At 41.3% G+C, this 26,819-nt stretch overlaps 4 protein-coding genes across 4 annotated transcripts; all 4 read left to right on the top strand.

Moving 5' to 3' along the window:
• Positions 1–945: 945 nt before the first annotated feature.
• On the top strand, positions 946–3,192 carry LOC149305361 (UDP-glucuronosyltransferase 1A6-like). The gene is made up of 2 exons (XM_089478035.1): positions 946–1,810; positions 3,184–3,192. Exons 1-2 carry the CDS (start codon positions 947–949, stop codon positions 3,190–3,192), a joined length of 873 nt encoding a protein of 290 aa, XP_089334161.1. The 5' UTR covers position 946.
• A 943-nt stretch (positions 3,193–4,135) lies between these two features.
• Positions 4,136–8,128, top strand: LOC149305362 (UDP-glucuronosyltransferase 1A6-like). Its single transcript, XM_089478037.1, has 2 exons — positions 4,136–4,999; positions 8,096–8,128. The coding sequence occupies exons 1-2, from the start codon at positions 4,136–4,138 to the stop codon at positions 8,126–8,128; spliced, it is 897 nt and encodes a 298-aa protein (XP_089334163.1).
• A 5,869-nt stretch (positions 8,129–13,997) lies between these two features.
• Positions 13,998–15,487, top strand: LOC149305363 (UDP-glucuronosyltransferase 1A1-like). The gene is made up of 2 exons (XM_089478042.1): positions 13,998–14,861; positions 15,425–15,487. Exons 1-2 carry the CDS (start codon positions 13,998–14,000, stop codon positions 15,485–15,487), a joined length of 927 nt encoding a protein of 308 aa, XP_089334168.1.
• A 2,666-nt stretch (positions 15,488–18,153) lies between these two features.
• Positions 18,154–26,413, top strand: LOC149305364 (UDP-glucuronosyltransferase 1A1-like). Its single transcript, XM_089478043.1, has 5 exons — positions 18,154–18,227; positions 19,718–19,806; positions 24,841–24,870; positions 25,333–26,159; positions 26,354–26,413. Exons 1-5 carry the CDS (start codon positions 18,154–18,156, stop codon positions 26,411–26,413), a joined length of 1,080 nt encoding a protein of 359 aa, XP_089334169.1.
• The last annotated feature ends 406 nt before the right edge of the window (positions 26,414–26,819 follow it).

Raw genomic sequence — 26,819 nt, forward strand, 5'->3', positions numbered from 1 at the left:
TGCACAGCTCCATCCCAGGTCACATACGGGATGAGTACTGCCTAGGGACAGAGCTGTGCGATAGTATCTGTCCCCGTGACTTTACATTCTGCACCTAGCATGGGAATGAAAGTCTATGCGCTAATCTCCAGAGAGAGATTAGTGACAAAATGTAACTGAACAGATCCTAAACGTTCTCTCCAAAGTTGTCAGTTTCTAGACCAACTGAACTTCCATCATTCCCAGGCAACAATCATATTATGAGCTTTGTACTTCATCTGTGGGGGGATATTCCAGAGGCAACTATAAAATGACAAAAATAGTACAGCAGTGATAACCTCCATGCCATTCTCTGTAAATCTATATTAGGAAACTACAGGAAGAAAATATTTTAGAACATGGCCACATAGCCCGAAAAACCCACAAAACCCCATGGATGCCAGCCATGAAAGCCTTCGACTTTTTTTCCTCTCTCTCCTTACCTACTGGGCAAAAAAGTATTATGTTAAATTACTTATTAGTAGCACATTACTTTAAAACATCTTTTTAGGAATACCTTAAAATGGCCAAAATTGACCAATAATGGCTCCAAAGGGAATAGGCATGAAAGAGCTAAAAATGTGGGCCTCGTGATTGTACTGAACTCAGGCTTCAGATCCTGGATAGTGTCTCTTAGTAGTTTCATGTAGATGTTTTAAAAGCACGAGTAATGAAATCGTGTCCCCAGAAGACCTCAGGGTAATGCCCAGCAAGTTGAGCAATAATTTAGCCAACAGGACAGGAACCACGTACTAAATAGGCCTTTGAGTTTAATAAAACATGATAGATTAATAATTAACAAGATTCGTGAATCAGAACACCAGTAAAATTGGGCAAGTCATGCTTCATATTCCTGAAGTGAAAATTAAAAAGAATATAAGGTATGTAAGGGCTTAGTTTTGTTGCCAAGATTGATCAGACCACAAAGATGGCTTTTCTTTTTCGTCAGCCTGACAGCTTGCCTGTATGTCTTCTTTCTTTGCTTGCCATTTTCACTGTCGCTGAAAGTGAGAAGCTGCTAGTGATACCTCAAGATGGAAGTCACTGGCTCAGCATGCGAGCCGTTGTGGAGAAGCTCAGTGAAAAGGGACATGAGATAGTGGTGGTGGTGCCAGAAGTTAATTTGCTTTTGAAAGAATCAAAACATTATAAGCTGAAAACATATCCTGTGCCATACAAACAGGAAGATCTTGATGCTGGATTTAAAAAGTTTTCTGCGAACCTCTTCCGCGAGGTCTCTTTTCCTTATACTATTCTTCAAGAATATCGCAACAACATGTATGTAATAAATATGTTTTTTGATAATTGTGACAGTCTCCTGAAGAACAGAGAAGTCATAACTTACCTGGAAGAGAGTCACTTTGATGCACTCTTTACAGATCCAGCTTTGCCATGTGGAGTCATCCTAGCTGAACATCTCTCCCTCCCTTCTGTGTATTTTTTTCGAGGATTCCCATGCAGTTTAGAGCATGCAATCTGTAAGACTCCAAACCCTGTTTCCTATATCCCAAGGTGTTATACCAGGCATACCGACCAAATGAGTTTCACTCAGCGTGTGATTAATCTGTTTGTTAATTCTTTTGAGACTACACTTTTTAAGACACTGTATAATAAATATCAAGATATTGCTTCAGCGTTTCTCCAAAGAGATGTTCACTTGCCAACACTTTACAGAAATGGTTCAATCTGGCTTTTGCGTTACGACTTTGTTTTTGAGTATCCCAGGCCTCTCATGCCCAACATGGCTTTCATAGGAGGCATAAACTGTGAAGAAGGGAAACGTCTGCCACAGGTATGTTCATTCATTTTTATCATAAATTTTACACATTAATGGCAAATCATGGGGCAGTACAATGAGAAGTACAGAGATACCTGAAAGGCTAAAGAAAGCTTGTGTTAATTACTTTGCAGTTGAAAAATAAACATGTATGTTAATTTGTTAATTCTAGCATGGTATTTAAATTTATATATATTATTTTATTGCATTATAAACTTTACTTAATTCAGGTAAAACTCCCATCCATAATTCCATTCCTCCCATCCATACACCCAGTACCTATTCTGAGCTTGGGAGAGAAGTAAATAAAGCTGTACACACCTGGAAATATCCAACTTCTCTCCCTGCCATTCACCCACTTTTTCATGAATTGACATACAAGGTCATTCCATTTCAGTTAGCACAGAAGTCCATAGCTTCACTACAGCACAGCTTATTCCAATAGCATAGCGTTTTGGATGAACTATATAGACCCACTTCCAAATTATGATCCAATTGCACATTCAGTAGCATGCAAGTAGATCGCAAAATTGAAGGCCTGACCTTTGCAACAGAGAAGAGGAATTCAGTGGCCTACACTGCTTCTTGATATAAAAGTCTGTGAAATTAATTTGAAGGCAAAAATGTCAACAGCTGCAGGGACAAACCAAATACACAGATAAAAAAAATGTAAGACAATTTTCTAGCAATATTTGGCTCTTGTAAGTGCAAGCTACCTGTGCACTGGCCATTCAGAAGAATGAATGCCCAAAGGCTTATATAGTCATCCAGTCTAAGAGGCCGACATCTATATCTGCAAATTAAAATCAGTTTAGCTTTTTCAGCAAAAGAACTTTAAACTTATCAAAGTTAATAGGTAGCTTATCGCTTCTACAATAATCTCTAAAACTGTTCTATGATCTTTTAAATTTTAGTCTACTCTGAGATAATAATACCATATCATATGAATAAAATAGGGCTGATACAGACAGCCAAAATAAAGCTGCTTTGAGTCACTTTGGAGGTATGTTGTTTAAATGATACATGTGTCCTAAGAGTCCAGAAGCCACACCAAAGCCACGCTCCAGTCCTAAGGACTAGAGTGCAGCTTTGGTGCAGCTTCCAGACTCTTAGGACGCATTCATCATTGAAACACCATACATCCAAAGTGACCTGAAGCAGTTTTATTTTGGCTGTCTGTATAGGGCCATAGACTGCTTTGCTGTTGGAACTTAATAGCAGTAGATTACATCAGAAAAGATTTAGTTTATGGTTAATTTGTTCTTAAAATGGGGTGCCAGAGTGCAGAGCTATTAAACAGTTGTGGGTGGAGTGATAAGGAAACAAGGAGGTGAAACCTTGCAATTTACTTTTCTTGTTGTTGTTCATTATTTTTCACTATTTTTCAGTTTGGTTGAACATATTGATTTTGGATTATCTGGAGGTGCAAATTAATTTGAGAAATATATTGTTAACAACAACAACAACATATTTTAACTGTTTTAACCATGGTTTTTTAAAATAATAGTGTTATTTAATTCTTGTTTAACTTTTGTAAAACAAGATTTTAACTTAAACCTTGTTTAAGTTACTGTAAGCCTTCTGGGATCTCAACTTGGGAGAAATACAGATTATAAATTTAATAAATAAATACATACATTTAATGATTTGGAGGTAAAATTCATTGGCAGGCTTTTCCTTCTGTAAAGTTTAAGTATCTCCAACTCATTCTTGGAGTGTGGTGGAGTCTCCTTCCTTGGAGGTCTTTAAGCAGAGGCTGGATGGCCATCTGTCCAGGATGCTTTGATTGTGGATTCTTGCATGACAGGTGGTTGGATTGGATGGTCCTTGTGGTCTCTTCATACTCTCTGATTCTCTGATTCTATTATTCTTTCCAAATTTGTGTGTATAGATATAAATCAATATAGAACCTTTAAGTGCTAAGTGATGTCTGTGCCACATTAGTTTAGTGTTTGTCTGAAAAGCCATGTACGAGGAAGAAGTGAAGTTGAAAAGTGCACACATTTAAATTACTTTTAAGTCACAATGGATCTATATGTAGCCCTCTGGATGTTTTTGCCTTCAAGCCACATCAACCCTGGTCACCATAGCCATAGGTAATGGCTGATGGGAGTTGTCTTCCAAAAACCCATGGAAGGCCACTGTTGCCCATCCTCTGTTACGTGACCCAATAAAAACAAATTATGGCACTAAGAAAGGGAAACTGAGAACAAATCTTGTTAATCATTAAGAACATGTTTCATGCTAATCATTAGCAAAGGCAATGTCACTACATCACTCAACCAAGAATCATGTTTATATTATTTTGTGGAGCAGAGAGGTGATCTTCTATCATTAGAGATGAGCCGTTCCTTCCCTCACCTTTATGGGTTTCCTGTATGTCTTGCCTTTTTGTGTGCCATCTTCTGTTTTGGAGAGGGGAGAAGGCTGCTAGTGATACCTCAGGATGGAAGTCACTGGCTCAGCATGCGAGCTGTTGTGGAGAAGCTCAGTGAAAGAGGTCATGAGATAGTGGTGGTAGTTCCAGAAGCTAATTTGCTGCTTAAAGAATCGAAGTACTACACTAGGAAGGTCTACACAGTGCCATATTCACAAGATGACCTTCGCCACCGTTTCTACTTGTTTGGTAACCATCCTTTTGAAGAACTCTCTTTTCCTGCCATGATTATAGGGGCATATAGGAGTATGATGCACCTACTTGACATGTTTTTCATTAATTGTGAAAGTCTTCTGAAGAACAGGGAAATGATGAGGTACCTGGAAGAGAATCAATTTGATGCCCTTTTCACAGATCCTGCTTTGCCCTGTGGCGTAATCCTTGCTGAACACCTCTCCATTCCTTCTGTGTATTTCTTTCGTGGATTCCCATGCAATTTGGAATATGCAATCAGCAAGTGCCCAGATCCAGTTTCTTATGTCCCAAGATGCTATAGCACTCACACAGATCGTATGACATTTACTCAGCGACTGCTGAACCTCTTCATTAGTTTCTTGGAGACTCCACTTTTTAAAACTATATACACTAGATACCAAGAGATTGCTTCAGAACTTCTCCAAAGAGAAGTACACCTACCAACACTTTATAGAAAGGGCTCTGTTTGGCTTTTGAGATATGACTTTGTTTTCGAATATCCCAGACCTGTGATGCCCAATATGGTCTTCATTGGAGGGATAAATTGCGAGGAAGGTAAACTCTTGTCACAGGTAGGTGCTATGTATCAATGGGTTTGATCTTGGTTGTCCATTGCTAATACTCAATGACCTTGAAGGACCACACTCTCTGCACCTGCTCTCACACACAAAAAATCATGTTTTGCTGCCAACCAAACACCATTTAGAGGATATGGAGACATATATTTCAGCCTTCCTAGGCACCTAGAGGTCCTTCTAAGGTAAAAAGTTATTTTGACTCCTAAGAGGTCCAGGAGAGCTCCAGACATGGGCGAAATGCCCTCCACATCTCCCAGGCATCATTTCTGGGCAGTTTGGAGCAAAACAAAATTTGAAGGAAAAATACTTTTGTTTCTGGGGAATATGGGGGCTATTTTACCCATCCCTGGCTTATTGCTACTAGCATTAACATTTGGCAGGATGAAGCCAGTCTATTTGTCTGGCAGACACTGATGGTTGGTTGCAAACTATTGAAGTTGGGAGCTGCTTACTACATGGCCTGCTTTGTGTCCCCTATGCTAGACTATAACATTTAGATCATAGATTAGAATTGTATGCACCTCTAGAAGTTGTGAAACTACAACTCTCAACCTCACCATCATCTATTTTGACTAGAAATTCTGGGAGATGCAGTCCAACGTCTGGACAGCCACATGGTTTCCATCCTTTTTTGGATGAAATGAAAGACATTGTCCCATTTCTAGTTTTGCAAGAAGAAACACTGTCAGTACAGTAAGCTTTAGTATATGAAATGGATGGAAGCACCTTCTTGTTCTTCGTCCCGCATAGAAAAAATATCTTGGACCAACTGTGCTCCTAAGTAAGTTACATATGAAAATTCTACTATAGCTGTATCCTAAAGTATGTCAGGGGCCAGGGCATGAAATATAACACTTTAGTATCTGGCTCAACAACCATGTTACACCTTGTGTAAACAAATCTGTTTCCTGGTACTATTATTGTATGTTTTATGGAATACAATTGTTAAAAAAAAAAATACAGTGATGTTGCAGATTGTACTTCTTGTTGTTGCCAAGAGCCAGTATATGTACTATGTATAGTGTTTGCTATGATTATCCTATGCTTACTTTTAATTGTTGTTATATTTTTGTGTGGACAAAAATTACAAGTAGCTTTATCTAGCTTTATTAATGCTAACCAGAAATTACGAAGTATTGCATAAGAGTTTGATTATCCTGTCCTTTAAGGAGGATATAACCAAAACTATAAATGTGGGGTGGTGGGACAGGAGGGAAAATGTATGTTGCTGGGCATGACAGCAGTTTGCAATAGTATTAAAATGGAAGGGAGGAGATCAGATTGTGTCTCCTGTGAGTAGATCACAGGTTTACTGAACACACACACACACGATAGAGTGGAGAAGTTGCCTCCCCTGGCTCAGCCATAATCCCTAGCTTATATTTCTGAAGTCTCTAGCTCTTGTAAAAGTCGCAGAAGTAGGAAAAACATGCAGACAATATTTCAGAGTATAGGATATAAACTGAATGAATGAATGAATGAATAAGTGAATGAATTTTATAGAGCTTGAATATGAGATTTTTTTGTGCTACTGCTGTTAAATGCCCAGAATTTTCTGCTATGCCACATAGGCTTTTAAGCGTCTTGTAACAACAAAAGCAAATACAAACTACTGTTTGTGTAAGCTTTGTCCCCTTTCCTGGAAAAAAAAATCCCTACAAATACCTATGGCTCCCCATCTGAAAATAAATAAACTAATGTATTTATCTTTGGCACAAATCAGATTTCTTGTGATCTAGATAAAAAAAATTAGTAGATAGAGATTGATTTTTGAGGATAGTACATGGGTTACAGTGTCAATAGAGGACAAACTGGTTCATATTTGCTAGTGATACTTGCCCTTTCTCCCCATTGGCATACTGTAAGTATTTTATAAGTTAGCAAATGAGGACTTAGAGCAGCTGACTGGAAAGGAGAGACTGGGAAACAGTTTAGGGCACTGTGACACTTGTGTCCTGCTTTGGGTCAGACAGGCAGTCTTAAGTAACTAAGTTAAGTAACAGTCTTGGGTCTAACCCATCCATGTCCCTATAATGAGGAGGTCATTTAGGTAAGGATAATGCCAGCACCAAGGTGGAAAGGTAGCACAGAGGTCATGCTAGGAGACATCTACCAGAAAAGAGGTAAAGCAGTTGGGCTGCTGTAGGGAAAGGATAGGGAACAGCAGAGAGGGCAGGGTCCATTTTTCTTTCCTGCATCTGCTCAGCAAGCCACACCAATAAGTTTCAGCATGCTAGAAGTGACATGTCCTATAATGGCACTCCATTTTATTTTCAGCCTTTTTTCCCCTTTCAGTTTGTATGTTTTAGGGAGGTTTAGAGGTTGTGGGAAGTTAAGGGAGCAAGCAGTTGCATTTTAAGGCAGTTTTGCAAGCCCTGGTGGTCCAGTGGTTAAATGCTTGTACTGCAGCCACTCAGAAACCATAAGGTTGTGAGTTCAATACCAGCCAGGGGCTCAGGGTCGACTCAGTCTGGCATCCTTCCGTAGGTGGCTAAAATGAGTAACCAGCTTGTTGGGGACAATTAGCTTACACATTGTAAACTGCTTATTACATCGGTAAATGGTATAGAAATGTATTTGCTATTGCTATTGCTATTAAGACAATTTCGGGGGGGGGGGGAACTCACTCCAAAAACAGCCAGGAAGAAAGGGAGTTTTAAGGGGCTTCTGAGAGATCCAGAAGGCCACACTTAAGGGTCCCAAGGGCCACACTCTGCCCATCTCTGATCTAGAGCCAAAGTCAAGAAGCAGACCACCGTTCAAAGATAAATTGATTCAGGCAAAGATAATTCAAGAGCAGGTTCAAAAATGGTCCAGGGGTCTCTCGAAACCAGTCAAGGTCTAGGAATAGTCTGACAAGACTGGAATAGAGACTTTTGTAGCTGAGGTGTGTGGGCATGAGTTTAGCTGGGGAGGGTAAAATGAGGACATTGCCCCTGAAATAAGAATTCTGCCTCCCATGAAATGTTCCTTCAATGCCCAAATATCTAGCATTGCAGGGAGTGAAACACTGAAAATTGTTCACACCTAGGATCTTTGTATTTGTGGTGTTTGCATTCTCATGGTAAATTTTGCATGCTTCCTTTCTAGATGCCTAAAATCTATTTTTCAATGCTCAACTGAAGTTTTAAGTTACTGAAATGCTAGAAATTTGGGGAAATTTCATTGGGTGTGTGGGGAGGAGAAGAATTCTTATTTGGGAGGAAATGTCATTTTCCCCCTTGAACCTACACTCCTGTGTCTGGATCTTCTGAGGGTCCAATGGCAGACACCCTGACACAACATCTTCCCAGGATGAGAGTCCTTTTTTTGAAGAGACCCCCTGCCCACCCAGGAGATCCCACATTCCCCAGAAGACATCCCTTGCAAATGAATAGGGTTAGGCCTGACTCCCTCATGCTTTCATTTTCTGCCCCTCTCTTCTGCTGAGAGGAGGCCCTGATTCATCCTCTGGTTTGGCAATATAATATACATATTCTTTATTGTAGCTTATGATGGGGGTCCATTCAGTGGATTTATTACAATATATTACTTCAGTATATTGGAAAAATCTTTGACAATTGTTGATACACATGTTCTTCTAAATTATATGCCTGCAATGTGGAATATCCAAGATGGTTCATAGGGCTGGATCGTGCATGCGTTTAGTATTTCTTCTCCTCTCTCTTTCCTAGCATTCATGTATTTTCTAATTAATCATGTCTTCTCATGATGTGGCCAAAGTGCAATAGCCTCCATATGATCATCTTGGCTTCCAGGGAGGTACAGGCTTGATCTTTTATGGACCCATTTGTTTGTCTTTTTGGCTGTCCAGTACTCAGTACTCTTCTCCAGCACTACATCTCAAATGAGTTGACTGTCTTCTTATCTGCTTTCTTCACTGCCCGGCTCTCACATCTGTGTATGGTGATGGGGAATATAATAGCTTAGAAGATTCTAACTTTAGTGCTCAGTTGTATATTCAGACTTTAGGACACTGATTCTCAACTCTGGCCTTCCAGGTGTGAACTTCAGATCCCTGAATACCAGACCATTGGCCAGGATGGCTGAGATTTCTTGGAACTGAAGTCCAAAACGCCTGGAGGACCAAAGCTTGGGAATCACATCTTTAGGAACTTGTCTAGTTCTTTCATAGCAGCTTTTCATATTTCTAGTCTTCTTATTTCTTTACTGTCACCATTCTGATCAGTGTTTGATCCTAAGTCTTGGAAATCTTTTACTGTTTCTATTTCCTTATTGTCCAGGTTGAATTTATGCAGATCCATTATTTTTGTCTGCCTTTTCTTTGACCTTACCTAATAATTGTTCCACAACTGTGATATTTTCTGCTAGTAGTATGGAATAATCATGTTGCATGGTAAATTTATCTCACTTGTAGCCCACTATTAATTCTGAAGACACTGTTCACTTGCAACTCCATTTCTGCATATTTTCTCTGGAAATGTTGCTAGGGCCTCAGTTATTCTTTCATGAATATTCTCATTTGATTGCTCTGGAACTTATATAAAATAATTGATGTCTCATATTCCCTTGTCTCTCTTAAAGCCCAAATCAGGTTCCTGATCTTTGACCAGCCTCTTTGTCTTCTCCTCCAGGCTCTTGGTTTTTCATTCAAGAGACTGTACCTTTTCATTTATCAACTTCATTTCTGATGTCATCTCTGTCAAAGACTGTCTAACCTCTTTTAACTCAAATTTCAGATCTTTCCTAAATTCTTTTTTGAATCTCTTTTTGAATCAAATTCCATTTGTGTCATATGCATTTTTAAAGATTTCATATCTTTCAATAATATGTCCACTGGTTTTGATGGCAGTTCAGCTGATCTTCTCCCCTCAGGCAATTTAGTTTTTGATCTCAGCCCAGAATTCATTATGACACTAGGGACATTTTAATGACAATAACAAGGAATTTGTAGTAATTTGTTTTAGAACTAGGTGTTACTGGCTCCTCATATCTTCTTAAAGGCTCTGTTTACAGCAGTGGGTTTTACAGCTTTATGCCCAAATGTTACAGACTCTCAGCTTCTTCAGGCTATCTTTGCTCACAGCAGATTCCAAAGGTAAATTAAGGCCAGGGACGTAGCCGGGGGGGGGGGTCCTTGGGGCCCCTTCCGTTAGATAAAATGAATGGTGCATGCTGCTGCGCCACCGCACCCAAGCCCCATTATAATGGTGGCACTTAGTCTGGACCCCCACTTCCGAAAATCATGGCTACGGCTGCATCCGCTCTGCAGAACTAATCCAGTTTGAGACCACTTTAACTGCCATGGCTCAAGGCTATGGAATTCTACAGTTCCCAGAATTCCATACCATGGAGCCACAGCAGTTAATGTGGTGCCAAACTGGATTATTTCTGTAATGCAGATGCCGCCAAAGTCACATTAGAATTGTAAAGCTGGAAAAGACCCAACTCCAGATCCAGTCCAGCCCCCTGACATGCAGGAATATACAATTAAAGCATTTCCAACAGATGTCCATCTAACCTCTGTTTAAAAACCTCCAAAGAAGGAGACTCCACCACACTTCAGGGCAGCATATTCCATTGTTGAACAGCCCTTGCCATCAGGAAGTTTTTCATAATGTTTAGGTGGAATCTCTTTTTCAGTAGTCTGCATTCATTGCTCCATACCCTAGTCTCTTGAGCAAGAGAAGACAAGCTAGTTCCATCCTCACTAAGACATCCATTCAAATATTTAAACATGGCTATCATGTCTCCTCTTAACCTTTCCCCCCAAGATTAAACATGCCAAGCTCCCTAAGCCACTCCTCATAGGGTTACCAGACCTTTCATTATTTTAGTCGCCCTCCTCTGGATACACTCCAGCTTGTCAATATCCCTATTGTAATTATGCCCAGAACTGGACACAGTATTCCAGGTGAGGTCTGACCCAAGCAGAATAAATACTGATTTTTTTTTATTTCAAATATCTTATGTTAATATTCTTGCCTTTCTGTAATAAAGATTCTCTGCACTTAGCTTTGCACAGTAAAAGCCATATATTCATAGCCTTTTTTGCCTTTATTTTAAAACTCTCTCTTTGGTTCTCTTTCCCCTTTTTCCACTATAAGTCCATATTCAGTCGTCACTTGCAATGGACGATATCACATGATGGTTTTGCAACTCCAATCCGAAGTCACTCCTGGTCCAACTATACAAATTCATGTTAAAACATCATAAATTATCACACGTGATTGCCTTCTATGGGGAGTCATTCCAAGGCAGATCCAAAGTCAGTCCAAAGTGACTCCTGATGTAAGTGAATTCGGTAACAAGCGAATTCAAAAAAAATGTTTCCAAGCTCACTTCCATTTCAATCTGAATTGGCCTGGTGTGGAATGCAACTTTGCTTCTGTCCTGGTACTATCCCCCAACCTCCAAGGTGGCAAATTTCCCATGATGCAGCACTGCAATTTTGCTCCATTTGCTTCAGGTACTCCTTCAAGAATGGAAAGGGAATGACAGGGATGGGGGCTCTGACACAGAGGACCCGTTTGGATGATGCTGTCAAGGATGGGGGCTCTGACATGGAGGACCCTTTGCGGATTCCTCCTGGAGAGGAGGCTGCAATGAAGGACGGATCTGGGGAAAGGAGGAGGAGGAGGAGGAGAATGTCCCAGGTACTCGCCTTCCATCCCTCCCGGGGCCGGTCTCCTCTTCAGGGTCTTTGGAAGGGCCAAGGCGAGGGCTGCCCGGTGGGTGAAGGGAAAGAAGTGCTTGAAGGGCCAGAGGAGGAGGACACCTCCCCCCATTGCCTGACCCTGTGCTCCATGGGTGGGGAGAGGGCCAGAAAGGAGGAGGGAGGGATGGAGGGACCCCTCTGCAGCTGGGCTTGAGTAGGATCTGTCCCTGTTGTGGGTTAGAAGCATCTCAATTGGGACTCTGGAGGGGATGGCTGCGCTTCTCTTGGCCTTCCTCCTCCTCCTCTTCCTCCTGGAGACCTCCAGGATGGCCCAGGCGGCGGTGGTGACTAGGGGCTCAGGGGGGTCCTCTTCCTCTTTCCCAAGACCATTTCTGTCCAGGAGGGATTTCCCTAATGTTTCCCCCATTTGGAGCATCACTATGAAGCCCATGCAAAGTGGCCAGAGGTCCTCCTCCTTTGCCAGGACAAGTCCTCCTCATTTCTTCCCAAGAGGAGTCTCCAAACACTCCCCCCTTTGGAGCATCACAACTGGTGGCCAAGAGTCTTCTTCCTTTGCCAGGACCTGTTCTCCTCATTTCTGCCCAGGACCTGTTTGGATGTGGCTGCCAGGGATCGGAAAATAGAAGGGAAAAAGAAACGTGAAGCTATCAATCACATGAGGTTAGCATTCACATGAAACTGGAACCAGGAAGTGGCCCCCTTCTTCACCCCGGATGTGCAAAGGTTCATGATGCGTTCAGAGCCCATGGAACATGTGCAAGGGTGCCAATTCTAATTGGTGAATCCGCATGGTATGTACTGGTGTGATAATTTATTTTGCACTCACTCCACTTTGCCTGAGGAATGACCACAATTTCGCTCTTCATGTGTGATAATTAATCATGTGAATTGCCTTGGATTTGAATTGATTCTGCTTCCCTTTCCCTTCGGAATGGCTTTGGATTGGAGTTCCAATTTAACGTGTGATAAACTCCATTATCTTGATATCATGAAATAGTAAATTTGGAAGAAGTCTTAATCTTGTTTCCATTTCAGGAAGCCTCTCCTTAAAATCACGTCTGTATCCTTAAGTACTTCTGCTTTCCTTTTGTTTCTCTTTTCCTCATTTTTAGTCATATTTTAAAAATCCAATAATTTATTATTATTATTATTATTATTATTATTATTATTAAAAGTGAGCTCCCTGCCTCTTCTAGAGAGGATAGAACTACTTTTTCTCCTGAGGGCCCCAGACCTTCAGAAATCATCCCTTCTTCAGTACCATCTGGCCCTGGAATCGCCTCGAAAATAGATCTCTTCAATATTGGCATAACAACACAAATGTCAATGTAGCTGTTGAGTAGGGGAGGGAGGGAACAACATGCTTTTCACCTTCTGCATGGTGCAACATATGTTTTGTGATCCCTTTAAGTACTGCATTTGTCACCATTGTATTACATGTTTGTAATACCAGCAATGCCAGTGCCTTGTTTTTAAGCCCAGACAATGCAGGCTAAAACTGTTCAGAAACACAATAGGGCATTTAAAAGGAGTACATTCTCACAGATAATATATTTAAAGAGAATATGCAGAGAAAGGAGACTCAGGGGCTTGACAGATCACCCCCAAGGGGGTGGCCTGGCCATCCCTTATAGTGCCGGATCGGGGTCACATCAACTATATGCCATATCCCCAATTTCTAGTTTCTGCGGCACAAAACAGAGCCACAAAAAGCAGCTTCTTTTTGCACCCCAGAAAGGGTGCCATAGCCACCAGCAAGCGGCTTTTCCGCGCTGTGTTGGTGCTGCGTCATGTAGACACAGCACCAGAGGAGTGCTGTGATGCCATGTGCCATGTGAAGTGTCATGCAGCATCATGCTGCCCTGGGATCTCTGTCCCCAGGCCAGCTTTTCCTGCTGGTCTGTACGGCCCCTGACTTAGTAGTAGAGATGGATAGTTCAGCAGGGGTGCCATGTGACCCAAAATATCCATAACATGAGCTACTCTCCTGATTCAGGTTATAGGTTTTTTTTTCACAATTTGAATTTCAGATTTATTATTTGGTGAACAATTTGCAGACCCAGGCGGGGAGGGGGGATCAAATCTCATGCCCACAGACAAAGTTGTTTCTTCTAGTGCCTCTGCGCAATATGGTTTAAATAGAAAGACATGTTAAATATGTACAACATACCACTATGCCATGGCCTCTCCCAAAAGTTAATGTTTGACTTGCTTATATAGTTACATAAAGAGGGCATAAAAGTGTGGGTGATGCACAATATAGGGCGTTGGTCTAAAGCATACAGCTACTAGGATACACCCGGCATTTGTAAAGGAAGAGAAAGACTGAGAGAAAGACAAGAAAGCAGAGAGATGGCTCCTGTCTTCCACTCCAAAGCATATTTTGCAGCGATACCACTGCTCCTTGCTGTTTTGGATTTTGCTTCTGGAGGGAAACTTCTAGTGATACCCATGGAAGGAAGCCATTGGCTTAGCATGAAACCAGTCCTGAAGCAACTCAGGCAGAATGGACATGAAATTGTAATTATTGCACCTGAAGTAAATATGCATATAAAACCATCGGATGATATATATTTCTTAAAAACGTTCCCAGTCCCCTTCACCAACGAACAAATGGAAGAAGATTTTCGAGCCTTCGGCAAGCAAGCATTTGAAGATCTTCCTTTTCTAGTTATGGTTACCAAAACAATTGAGCAGATGAGAAAGACATCTGCTTTCTTCCTTTCAAGTTGTACACACTTACTGTATAACCAAGAACTGACAACGTATCTCAAAGAGAGCAAATTTGATGCGGTTTTTTTAGATCCTTTTTGGCCTTGTGGCCAGATTGTTGCTGAGTATCTTGGCATCCCTTCTGTATTTTTCTTGAGAGGAATTCCATGTGGTTTTGAATTTGAGGCTACACAGTGTCCAAGGCCTCCTTCTTATGTCCCAAGAGCTTTCACAAGATATTCAGATCATATGACATTTGCTCAGCGTGTGAAAAATATGCTGTTCCATCTATCAGAGTTCTTCCTTTGTAATTATGTTTACACTCCTTATGCGAACCTCGCTTCTGAGTTTCTGCAAAGAGATGTGACTGTTTCAGGACTGTTAAGTAATGGAGCTGTGTGGCTGATGAGAGAAGACTCTATTTCTAGTTATCCCAAACCGTTGATGCCTAATATGATCCCAATTGGAGGGATAAACTGTGCTGCGAAGCAGCCATTGTCTCAGGTTTGCAACTCTTTTTATTCATTTATTTTTAAGTCATTAGGAGTCTGAATTCTGTAAATAATTTTTGTAGTGGAAATAGCACAATGGTTTAAAGGTTTTCCAGTTTGTGAGCACAGTTTAGTATACAGTTATGTGTATTTAAAACCAGCTGCTTTTCTCTCCTTTCCCCCACAGCCCAGGAAATCTAAATTTATGGAAACATTGAAAATTATACATTCAGTGGAAGATTTTTAACTGTAGTAATAGTGCAATTGGCTACCTTAGTGAGTCATCATAACTAAAATTCGAAGTCTTTTTTGCAGTACAGCATTGACTTTGTGATACAGTGCTATTATGTACCACATTTTATAACCTTAATTCAAGCAGAAAGCCCTTTATTATGAAATGTTGTGTATTTTTAATTTAAACACTAAAAGTAGAAACAGAAAATATGTGCAGTCTTTAAGCATTTGGCTAAGATGAAATGTGGCCCCTGGCCCTGCAGATGCCAGCATCTGACTTAAAATTCCATTGAGATCAACAGGCCCATCTCTCCATGGTTAATTGTGGACATTGATTATTAGGGCTTCCAGGCTTTTGTTTCCTGTATTTTAGCATCGGGGCAATTATGTTTCAAAGGGTTTTAGGCATTAAGAAATAGTGTTGCCAAGTTAGGATATCCCAGGCCCTGAAATTTCAGGGCCAAAGCTTTAGGGAAGATCTCATGGGATGTCACAGGATGCTGTCTCTGGTGATGTCACGAGGGGCAGGTCCTTGTGCTGTCATTAAGCTGGATATATTAAGCATCAACACACAATGTGAAGTCGAAGGCTTTCATGGCCAGCATCCACAGATTTTTGTGAGTTTTTCGGGCTATGTGGCCATTTTTTAGAAGACTTTATTTCTGATGTTTCAGAGAAGATGCCAGCCACAGATGCTGGCGAAACATCAGGAATAAACTCTTCTAGAACATGGTGACATAGCCTGAAAAACCCACAAAAAACCATCAACGGCCTGTTACAGACTGCCAAAATAAAGCTGCTTCGGGTCTCTTTGGAGGTATGCTGTTTAAAAGATGAATAGGTTCTACGAGTCCGGAGGTCGCACCAAAGCCACACTCCATTCCTAAGCACTGCAGTGCAGCTTTGGTGCAGCTTCCGGATTCTTTGGATGCATGCATCATTTAAACAGCATACCTCCAAAGAGACCCGAAGCAGCTTTATTTTGGCAGTCTGTAACAGGCCAACATACAGTTGTGCAGAGCATGCCATTCAATTAAAAAAAGTCTAACAAATGAGAAATACACACTCACACCCAGACACTTTTAAATCTCTTGTGCTGAGATTACTCTCCCTAAAGTACAGGAGAAAAGGGTTCAGACCGTGAGACCTGGGAACTCCATTAAGAAAGGTTTGCTGCTTTTATGAATGTGAGCTCCTTGTCAGGGTAATGATTTGCATTTTAATCCCAGTAAAATCAAGAGAGTTTACCTGCCTTTCTTTTTTTTTTTTTTAATTATTTTGACTTTATCAAAAGCCAGTAGATTGGCATGGACCTGAGGACAGGTGACTGGCCAGATCTTATCTAGTAAGCTTGATGGGCAGGTGAGGAATTGATTCCCAGTCTCCTCCAGTCTTGATGTAATATGCCACTAACACAATTTTCTGTGGAGGGGTTTCACTATTATTTTATTTGGTCACTGGCTGAAATGCTGTTGATGCACTATACCAGTTTAATTGTAAGCAGTGGCGGCAGGAGAACAGCCATCTGTACTGTGGATGGGATGTGGAATAAAGGCTTTGGAGGAAGAGGCTGGCAGGTTTTATTCGCCTTCCATCTCTGCTGTTTTTGTTGTGGTTGGGGGGGTGGGGGGTGGAGATGCAGCTACAAGCATAGCACACCGGATACCGGCCAATGGATTCTGTATGCTGTAGGGCTGTGTGCAGGATCACTGATTCAGTTCAGAATATGCTTTGGAAATTTAGATCTGAGCCAATTCAATTCCCAGCAGGACCCTGAACTGCATTCCCAAGGAAATTACCTTAGGTTCTGCACTCAAAGAAAGGCAGAATATTAAACGAACCAACCAGAAAACAATTAAAAAATGAAATCTGGCAAGCCAGCTTGTCAGTGCTCCCCTGTTGACTTGTCTTGGGAAACCTCAAACAGCAACAACTATTTTTTTTTCATGCATCTGCATAAAATATGGAGACGGCATTGTCCTTAAAGAGGGGACTAAGTCATCCCAGTTTAAGAGAATAATTACAGGAGGCTTTGTGCTAGGTATCTATAAAATCTGCTGTTCTGCAACATACACACACACAGATTGCTGAGTTTACTAGCAAACTAAATGGGAAATCAGTGGTGTAGAATTGCTCTACCAGGAAGCAGAATTTTGTGTGTATTTGAATGTGGCAATCAGTATTTTTAATGACTTCTTTTCTGGTGGATTTTACTTTTATGGAGAGGGAAGATGGTATACAAAAGTAAACAGGCTTGCAGTTACAAAAATACACTCTCCTTACATTGCTGATATAAACTAAATAACCTAAATCCATCAGATCCCTTCTCATCTTGGAAGTTAAGGATGGGAGAGGACTGTCAACGAATACCAGGTGCTGTACCTGGATAAGAGACAACCAGTGAATTCCAGGTGTTGTTAGGCTATATTTCAGAGGAATGTATTGGCAAAACTACCTGAGTATTCCTTGCCTAAGAAAACCCTAAGAAACACATGGGTCACCATAAATAGATAGATGGCTTGGAGGCATATACTGTCACATATAACCTCCATGGCAACTTAGCCATACCCTCCAACTGACTAGATTTGGCAAGGTCAGTCCCTATAAATCCATTATCATCCCACTTTTTCAGCTGTTTTAAATGTGCTCCAATTTCTCTCTTCTCCTTCTACTCTCTCTTTTCATTCTCAATTTACTTCATTTGGTGGAAACTGAGTTCAAATGGCAAAAGTAGTTTGCATTCGGCTCAACTCAGTGCAAGGAAAGGAGAGGAGGGGGCAGAATCTTTCTCATCTCGGTAGATTTAGCCAAAACTGCTGCAGCCTCTGCCAGCTTGTTTGTTCTTCCTCATTTATAACTTTAGGCATCTTGACCACTCTCTAATGTTGTTTGGTCAACATGCCATGGTTTTCATCTGTGAAAAGTTGGAGGGTATGCCGTGCGTGCACTCTTCACCCAACAGTGAGGTTCACCTTGATAATGACCTTTGGTAGTGTTATCTATCATTCTACTATGATAGGCGGTGATGCAGCTTGCTGACTCATGCTTGCACAGCTAACAATCTAACAATCATGCGAGACCTTTGGCTACCTTTTACAGAGTCCTTAACTGAGGATATTCTCAAGGCCATGAGCTTCAACCACAAGTGAGCTGTTAGCAGTTCACCCACCAATTAATCCTTAGCTTCTTTCTTCCCAGTTTAAGAGAAGGCACCTGGACATCCTCTTATTCTCTTCAGTGCTCTTCAGAAGTCAGGGAGAGGGCCCATCATAGATAGATTTGAATATGGAGCTGTCATGCATAGCAAAGGCTACTGCATGTGCATTTGAATGTTACCTGTTTAAGCCTAGAAGATGACTAAGGATGGGTATTCAATAAGACAAAATAAAAACTCGGCAAGACCAACAATCACCTACCTCTTTTATGGTCTGAAGAAATGCCAGAGGAGACTGACTACATAGTTTCAGCAACTTCAGTTTTTCTGCACAAACACTGTGCAAAGACTGCTGGTGAAAGTCTTGTCCCAAGTGGCACATAGTCCCAAGCTATGCACAGTGGGCATAGCTTTTTCTCTCCCTTGTGCATTCCTATGCGCAGATATGCGACCCAGATTTTTCATGCTCATTTTTTATGTCCATATTTCTGATGTCCATATGAACTGTGCTATTCTGCTATAGAACTCAATCAATCCAATCAAATATGCTCTGGAATTGGAAAAAATAGATCTTAATCAACCAGATTTGCTTCATTATTTGGGACTGAAGTGGTAGCACAGTTATATTCTGAAGTAATATGGCTCAGAAGCTGCCCTATCTCAGCTGCTGTTGATGAAACTGAAGTTTGTGTGATTCAGGATTACCAGATGTCATAACTGCAAAGGAGGACTAGGCACTGCAAAATGTAGGACTTTCAAGAAAAATGTAAGGCATTGCAGCATAAAAGCTAAACACACTAATATAAATGTAAATTCATGCTCGTTAGTCATGCTCAAAATGGATGACATTTTGATATTCCTCCTGGACAGAATGTTGAAATGTAGGACATGTCCTGGAAAAGGTGGACATTTGGTAGCCCTGGTGCAACTGTGCAGGTAGGCTCTGTATAGCTGCCATACACTGGAAAAACTGATACAAAATCCACAACACACTAAGGATAAATGAGCATTTCTGAGTGAATTCCAAGCACATGCGTGCAAAACTCTTGAAGGATTTCTACATATTCTGTACGAATATTTTGTATCTATATGAAGCAGAGTGCAGCATGGCTAGTGCAATATGGGCTTATGGTACAAACAGGAGTTACTTTGAATTCTGTTGTAAGATAAAAAGGAAAACTTACATTTTTGTCTCAGGAAATCCATTTTAGGATAGGAAAGGCGATAGGCAAAGGAAGTTAACCTGAACCTGAAGAGCCCCCAAAAGCTGGCTTTCACGTGTGGAGGTAAGCTAGCATTATTGGGGTAGAGCCACATGAATGCTCCTTTATCTGAAAAAGGTAACACAGTGCCTCTACAGATGGGCGGCTACACACCACCTGTTTTTGCCCCAGAAGGAGGCTGCGGCAACTACACGCCGCAGCCTCCAGAGAGAGCAAAAAGAACCCACTTCTGGGCAGGTTCTTTTTGTGTCTCGGCAGGGGCGCCATAGGTGCGCTCATGTACCATGATGACACCCCTTGTGCTCAGCGCCGTTTGGGCACTGTGCTGCATGCACACCATAATGGTGGTTGGGTGGTGCAACAAGGGCTTTGAGCATGTGAACATTCAGCCCTAGCTGAACCCTGTACAGCCCTAAAGAGACCAACTAATTCCTTGAGATAAGGGGGCAGTGACATCTGCAGGTAAGAAGGAAGCAGAAGGCTTGAGTGAATTGCACAAAGAAAGACACTGAGAGGTGAATTAGGCATTATTTAGTAGATTCTTCTCTCTCACTGATCACTTTATACAAGCACCGATGCCTCTTTACTTTCAACATTGTTAAAAGTGGAAAAGTGCAAAACTCTTGACAGTGTTTGAGAAGCATCTGTCAGTTTTCTGTCTCACTTTCACGAAATAAATTTACATTTGGGCTGGCAAAAAGGAAGGGAGGAGTGATGGGGGCAGGCATTTCCAGCCTATTTTCCCTGCTCTGTCCTGGACTAGCCATTAGTGAAATGGTGCTCTCTGCTGTTCCTGCTGAGAGGTGCAAGGCTCCTTTCCCTAGAGAGGGAAGTAGTCTTTAGTCAATGCCATGGTCTCTGCTTTCCTCCTGTCTCAAAGTAAGTGATGGGTTAACATACCATTTCTTGTTCCTGCACACACACACCTGCCCCCAGCATTTGAATGTTCTTCCATCTCTACATTGCAATGAGAGAAGGGTCATTTTACCTCCCTGGATGGACCTGAGCGAATCTTACATCTTCTGCACAAACTGGTCATCCTCTGATTGACTGAACCTCCCTAAGCATGCAAAAAGTGCATGAAAGATGATGGTGGGTCTTAGTCTTGTACTACCCCATGTCTCTGCAAATAGGCTGTTTTTGTGAGTGTGGGGCTGTGTTTTGTTTTGGTGTTTTGCTCATTTCTTCTTTACAGTTTTTATGCACAATGGCAGCCTGACTCCTTCTTACAGTGTTCTGAGAAAAAATTAGTTAAAGGCACTCCTGGCACAAGTCATAACAACTGTGGCAATTTAGGCAGTGGTGTCAGTGAACTTACCTGCCAGAAACAGGCTGGTATTTTATTTTATTCCCTCTGTTAAGAAACTTTCAGAAGACTGTACTGCTGCTCTCTGAAAAGTATTCACCAACATTTTGGAGGTGAAAAGAAAAAGAACTCTTGTTATTAAGTAGAACACTTTCCAATCCACCGTGAGCAGCAGTGCATCTGAAAACAAAATCAGTGGCCAACACTGATTTTTAGCAGCCACCACTGAGCCTCCTGTCACCACCCCAGTGGAAAAAATGTTAGCTAGCTAGCAGACATGTCAGATCAGCCCCTCGCTCCATACAATGCTACAAACTGGAAGATCAAAACATCTGTTTCCCTTTTGGAAAGGAAGGAGGAAAAGGTCATCATCGGGCCTATACAGACCGGCACTTTGTGCCAGCCTGTGGGCGGAGTTACAGCACAGCATCCACACACTGTATATCCTAACTCTGCCCCAGGGCACCATTTTGGCACGTACTGGTCTACATGGTGTGTGCCATCATGGCGCAACTCCAGCGCTGCATCTACATAATGCAGCACTGAAGGGGCATCATAAAACTGTGTCACCGTGGCTATTGGTTATTACCTTTAAAGCCCTAAATGGCTTGGGTCCAACCTATCTTCAGGACCGCTTCCTTCCATATAATCCTCCCTGCACACTTAGATCCTCGGGGAAAAATCTGTTACAGCCTTGTAAAACTAGGCTGTCAACGACCTCCCAGAGGACCTTCTCAGCTGTAGCTCCCAGACTGTAGAGTGGCCTGCCAGACGAGATCCGTCATATTACCACTCTAAACAGCTTTTAAAAAGCTATAAAGACAGATCTCTTCCGGCAGGCCTTTCCTGAATAGTTCTCCGGCTATAACTAATTGCTGACCTCTGACTTCACCACAGTTATTGTATTGTTTTTTTAAAGTATGTTTTATGTTTTTAATTCCACACTGTTTAATTGTATTTTAACGGGGGTGGGTTGAGGATTTGGACTGTATATTTTAACTTTGTAGGCCGCCCCGATTGCTTTTTGTAGAGAGGCAGGATATAAATAAATTTTATTTATTTATTTTTATTTATTTATGGTGCCCCTTGAACAGTGCAAAAAAGAGCTGCTTTTTGTGCCTCCATTTTGTGCTCTCCAGAGGCCGGACCAGAGCCATGACTTGAGGTGGCCGCAGCCCCGATCCAGCCAGTAAAGGGGAAGCTGCATGCTGCCCAGCTGTACAGCCCTATCATCATCATTGCAGTAGCATAAAACCTCTGTTATGCTTTAGTTGGTGACAGTAACAGTGCTACTGACATGATCTGTGGGAAAGCAGTAAATCAGTGGGTCACACACACAAAAAACCATGTGAAGGCACATGCAGTACAATGACAGAGTGAACCATAGAGTGAAGTTGTCAGTGATCAGATATGGCTTTCTTAAGACTGCTGTGCTGGGTTTGTGTTTCCCTATGCTAAAAAAAGAACTTTTGTTAGCATTCATAATGCTTTTTGTGAAAATTGAATATTACTCTTTTTTGCACTACACTGTCAAGTTCACTGGATTTTCTATTTGTGTGAGTTTCTAAAGGTGTGTTGAAGTAGCACATGCTATGAGTGCAAATAACAATCACACTGCTGGATATGTTCTCCCCCCCCCCCCCCCCGGCAAAAAAATAATGTGGGTGCCCACGATTCTTTCTTTAAAAGAATATAAGCCATCATCTGTAACCCTCATTTATCTTTTGCATGTATCAGAGCTTATGGATTCCATATTTGGTAGTGAGCATGACTAAGAACATGTTGATTAGTGGCATCATTCAGCCAGTTTGCATCAATCTACCCAAACCAGTTGTTAAAAAAAATCACTGAACCACTTGTTTGTAAGCAAAGAGTTCTTGTGGCACCATTGAGACCAACTGAAAGATGTTGTAGTGTGAGCTTTTATATTTGTGGTCTACTTCCTCAGATGTATAGAGTGAACTCATGCCCAGAAAGGACTTTTATCATCAGACTGTATGAATAGCCATAGAAATGCAAAGCTTGTGGGTATCCTGATGAAGTGACAAGTTTAGTTTTAATGGTGATCATTGAGGGACAAAGGTGGGAGGAAAATGTCACGTAAGGCCAGGTTGGAGAGATAACCATATGAACGGTGGCAGGAGTTGTGTAATGTGGTGTGTGCTATATCTCTGAACTGAACTGCTTGTTGTGGGGACAAAAATGAAGAATCACAGTTAAATTCTTGTGAGCTTGTTAAATGTTTTACAGTATAAGTTAAATAAAAATAATATAGGGACCATGGACATGATTCACTGAAGGTTACATGACTGTTGAATAATTATTTGAAAGTAATTGACTGCAATGGAAACATTAATTCTTTTGCTGTTGCTTTCAGCCTCCCTCACCCTAATAAGTTGGGAAACACACACAAATATGTTTCCTGTTCTAACTGGAGACACAGTAGCAAGCAAGCACACAGGCACAGGACTCTCCCAATGGTGTGAGGAGAGTCAGAAGGCGCCAAGCTGTGCCCTGACCTCTGTCCCACCACCAACTTGGCTAAACATGGGGGCTGATGAGACGCTGCTTAGAAGGATGCTGGCTTCTGGATCCCAGGGCAGCAGCAGCTTTTGAGAAGTGTAGGAGCTTCTGCGGCTGTTCTTGGAACTAGTGTGCTTGCAACTTAAAGCTCCAGGAGAAACTTTGTCTGCTCCAGCTCCTGTTCCAGCTGCCCCACAGCCCTCCATTTTCATCTCCCTTAACATGAACACATTTGGAGAGGGGGGAGAAAATAAAAAAAGGACAGAAGTGGTTATTAACTATTTTGAATGACACCACTGATGTTAGTCAAAGCTGCAGAATACAGTACAGTAAGAGCTGTTTGACAGCAGAAGATGCTGCCTCAGATTATAATGGAGTCTCCTTCTTTGGAGCCCTGGTGGTGCAGTGGTTAAATGCCCGTACTGCAGTTGGGTTCAATCTCAGCCAGGGGCTCAGGGTCAACTCAGCCTTGCATCCTTCTAAGGTCACTAAAATGAATACTCAGCTCGTTGGGGGCAATTAGCTTACTATTGTAAACTGCTTAGAGACTGCTTAGTGTGGTATAAAGTGATATATAAATGAAGCTGCTATTGCTATAGCTGCTATTTGGAGATTTTTAAACGGAGGCTGGATGGCCATCTGTTAAGGGTTCTTTGACTGTGTATTCTTGCATGTTGGACCTGATGGCCTTTGTGATCTCTTCCAAATCTATGATTCTATGACATGGAAACCAAAATTATAACTCTGCAAAACAGAGTTTGGGTGGGCAACATACAGCTTACCAGCTGCATATGATTCCACATGTTTGGTGTTTTGGAAGAAGGGTCTAAGATATCCTTCAGTATCATGTTAAAACAAGATGCTCTCTGAGCATAATTAGGTTTTTAAGCTGAACTCCCCAGAAATGAACTTCACTTTGAAAAAGTACCTGCCCCACCATAAATATTATTTTAAAGTGAATATCAACAAATAATGATATTGTAGTGGCATAATCACAAATTAAGTAAGCATAAAGTACAGCCCACAATTGATTCAGTGAGCATCAATAAGATGATAATTAATAATAATAATAATAATAAAATTTATTTGTATCCCGCCCCTCTGAGAACAATCGGGGCGGCTAACAAAGTTAAAAATACAGCACATATAAAATCCCTGGTGCCCTCCCCTCCTTAAAAAAGTATTAAATACAATGCAGAATTTAAAAAAAACCATACAAGTTAAAAACTGACCAGAAGGTCAACAAAATCACATCATTGAGTTTCTGCAAAGATTCATCAAATGTGGAAGTTATCCACTGCTATCTAGGATATGGAGGCAGAATATTATATTTTTCTATCTATGGCACTTTACAGAGTGCCCAAAAAGGGCACTCTGCCGGCGCCCGTATTTGCTGCACCAGGGAACCGCAGCGGACAAACTGTGCAGTTCCCCGGTGCAGCAAAAAGAAGCCACAAAAAGTGGCTTCTTTTTGCGGCGCGATAATGACGCCGCAAGGCACCAATGGCACACTTGCGGCATCATTTCCACGACACGACGTGCAGACACTAAGTGTCTGCTACGTCAAAATGGCAGCGCCCATGTAGAATGGGTGCCGCCATTTTGTACATGCTCTAAATATATATGTCTCTTTTCCTTAGTTCATTGTTCATTGATGCTCAAGATAAATGATATTTGCTTCTTCCCAGTTAGAGGTTTTTTGTTCTGGAAGTCTTTTAATGGCAGGCTGATTGAACAGAAAAGGGTTTGAGGAGGAAGGGTAGAGAAGCAAGCAAATGGCTAGAGTTACAGATCAGATTCTCCCTTATCTAGAATCCTCTAATGGATATAATGCAGACTGGCTGAATTTCTTTCTCAGAATTAATGCTTGTTCTTCCGTGAAGTTAATATTTTATTTAGTTAAACATTCACTTAAAAGAGAACATAAAAGACCAAGTTTGAAGGATACAGGATACAGGTCTGAAGCATATAGCTACTAGGATACATCTACTGCTGGCAAACCGAGAGATGGCTCCATTGTTCTACTTCAAAGAGTGTTTTGCAGTGATACTGCTGCTCCTTGCTGGTTTGGATTTTGCTTCTGCTGGGAAACTCCTAGTGATACCCATGGATGGAAGTCACTGGCTTAGCATGAAGCCCGTTCTAAAACAGCTCAGGCAGAATGGACATGAAATGGTAATAGTTGCACCTGAAGTAAATGTGCACATAAAACCTTCAGAAGACATGTATTCCTTAAAAACGTATCCAGTTCCCTTCACCTACCAAGAAATGGATGAAAATATTCGAGCCTTTGGCAATCAAGTGTTTGAAGATCTTCCTTTTCTAGTTATGGTTGCTAGAACAATTGAGCACTTGAGAAAGACATCGACTTTCTTCCTGGCAAGTTGTACACACTTACTGTATAACCAAGAACTGACAACGTATCTCAGAGAGAGCAAATTTGATGCTGTTCTTTCAGATCCTTTTTGGCCTTGTGGCCATATTGTTGCTGAGTATCTTGGCATCCCTTCTGTATTTTTCTTGCGAGGAATTCCATGTGGTTTCGACTCTGAGGCTACGCAGTGTCCAAGGCCTCCTTCTTATGTCCCTAGAATGTTCACAAGATATTCAGATTATATGACGTTTGCCCAGCGCGTGAAAAATATGCTGTTCCATCTATCAGAGTTCTTCCTTTGTAGTTTTGTTTACACTCCTTATGGAAACCTCGCTTCTGAGTTTCTGCAAAGAGATGTGACTATTGCAGGACTGTTAAGTAATGGAGCTGTGTGGCTGATGAGAGAGGACTCTATTTCTAGTTATCCCAAACCACTGATGCCTAATATGATCCCAATTGGAGGGATAAACTGTGCTGCGAAGGAGCCATTGCCTCAGGTTTGTAAATCTTTTTATTCATTCATTTTTAAGTCATTAAGCTAGGAGTCTGAATTCTGTAAGGAATTGTTGTAGTGGAAATAGCACAATGGTTTAAAGGTTTTCCAGTTCGTGAGCACAGTTTAGTGTACAGTAATGCATACAGTATTTAAACCCAGGGCACCCCAATTGCTTTTCTCTCCTTTTCCCCACAGCCCAATAAATCTAAATTTATGGAAACACTCGAAATTATACATTCAGTGGAAGATTTTTAACTGTAGTAATAGTGCAATTGGCTTCCATAGTGAGTCATCATAACTAAAATTCGAAGGTTTTTATTTGCAGTAAACATTGACCTTGTGAGTACCATTATTTTCTTATCTTAATTCAAGCAGGAAGCCCTTTATTATGAATTGTTGTGTTTTTTTAGTTTAAACACAAAAAGTAAAAACAGAAAATAGGTGCAGCCTTTAAGCATTTGGACAACATAAAATGTGGCTCCTGGCACGACAGATGCCAACACCGGATTTAAATCCCAGTGAGATCAACAGGCCCTTCTCTCCATGGTGGATTTTGGACATTGATTATTAGGGCCTCCAGGCTTTTGTTACCTGTATTTTAGTATTAGGGCAGTTATATTTTGAAAGGGTTTTAGGCATTAAGAAATTTGGTTGCCAAGTC

Source organism: Sceloporus occidentalis, unplaced genomic scaffold (genome assembly GCF_023333645.1).
Source record: "Sceloporus occidentalis isolate IW3139 unplaced genomic scaffold, rSceOcc1.0.p SCAF_12, whole genome shotgun sequence".
Taxonomy (NCBI): domain Eukaryota; kingdom Metazoa; phylum Chordata; class Lepidosauria; order Squamata; family Phrynosomatidae; genus Sceloporus; species Sceloporus occidentalis.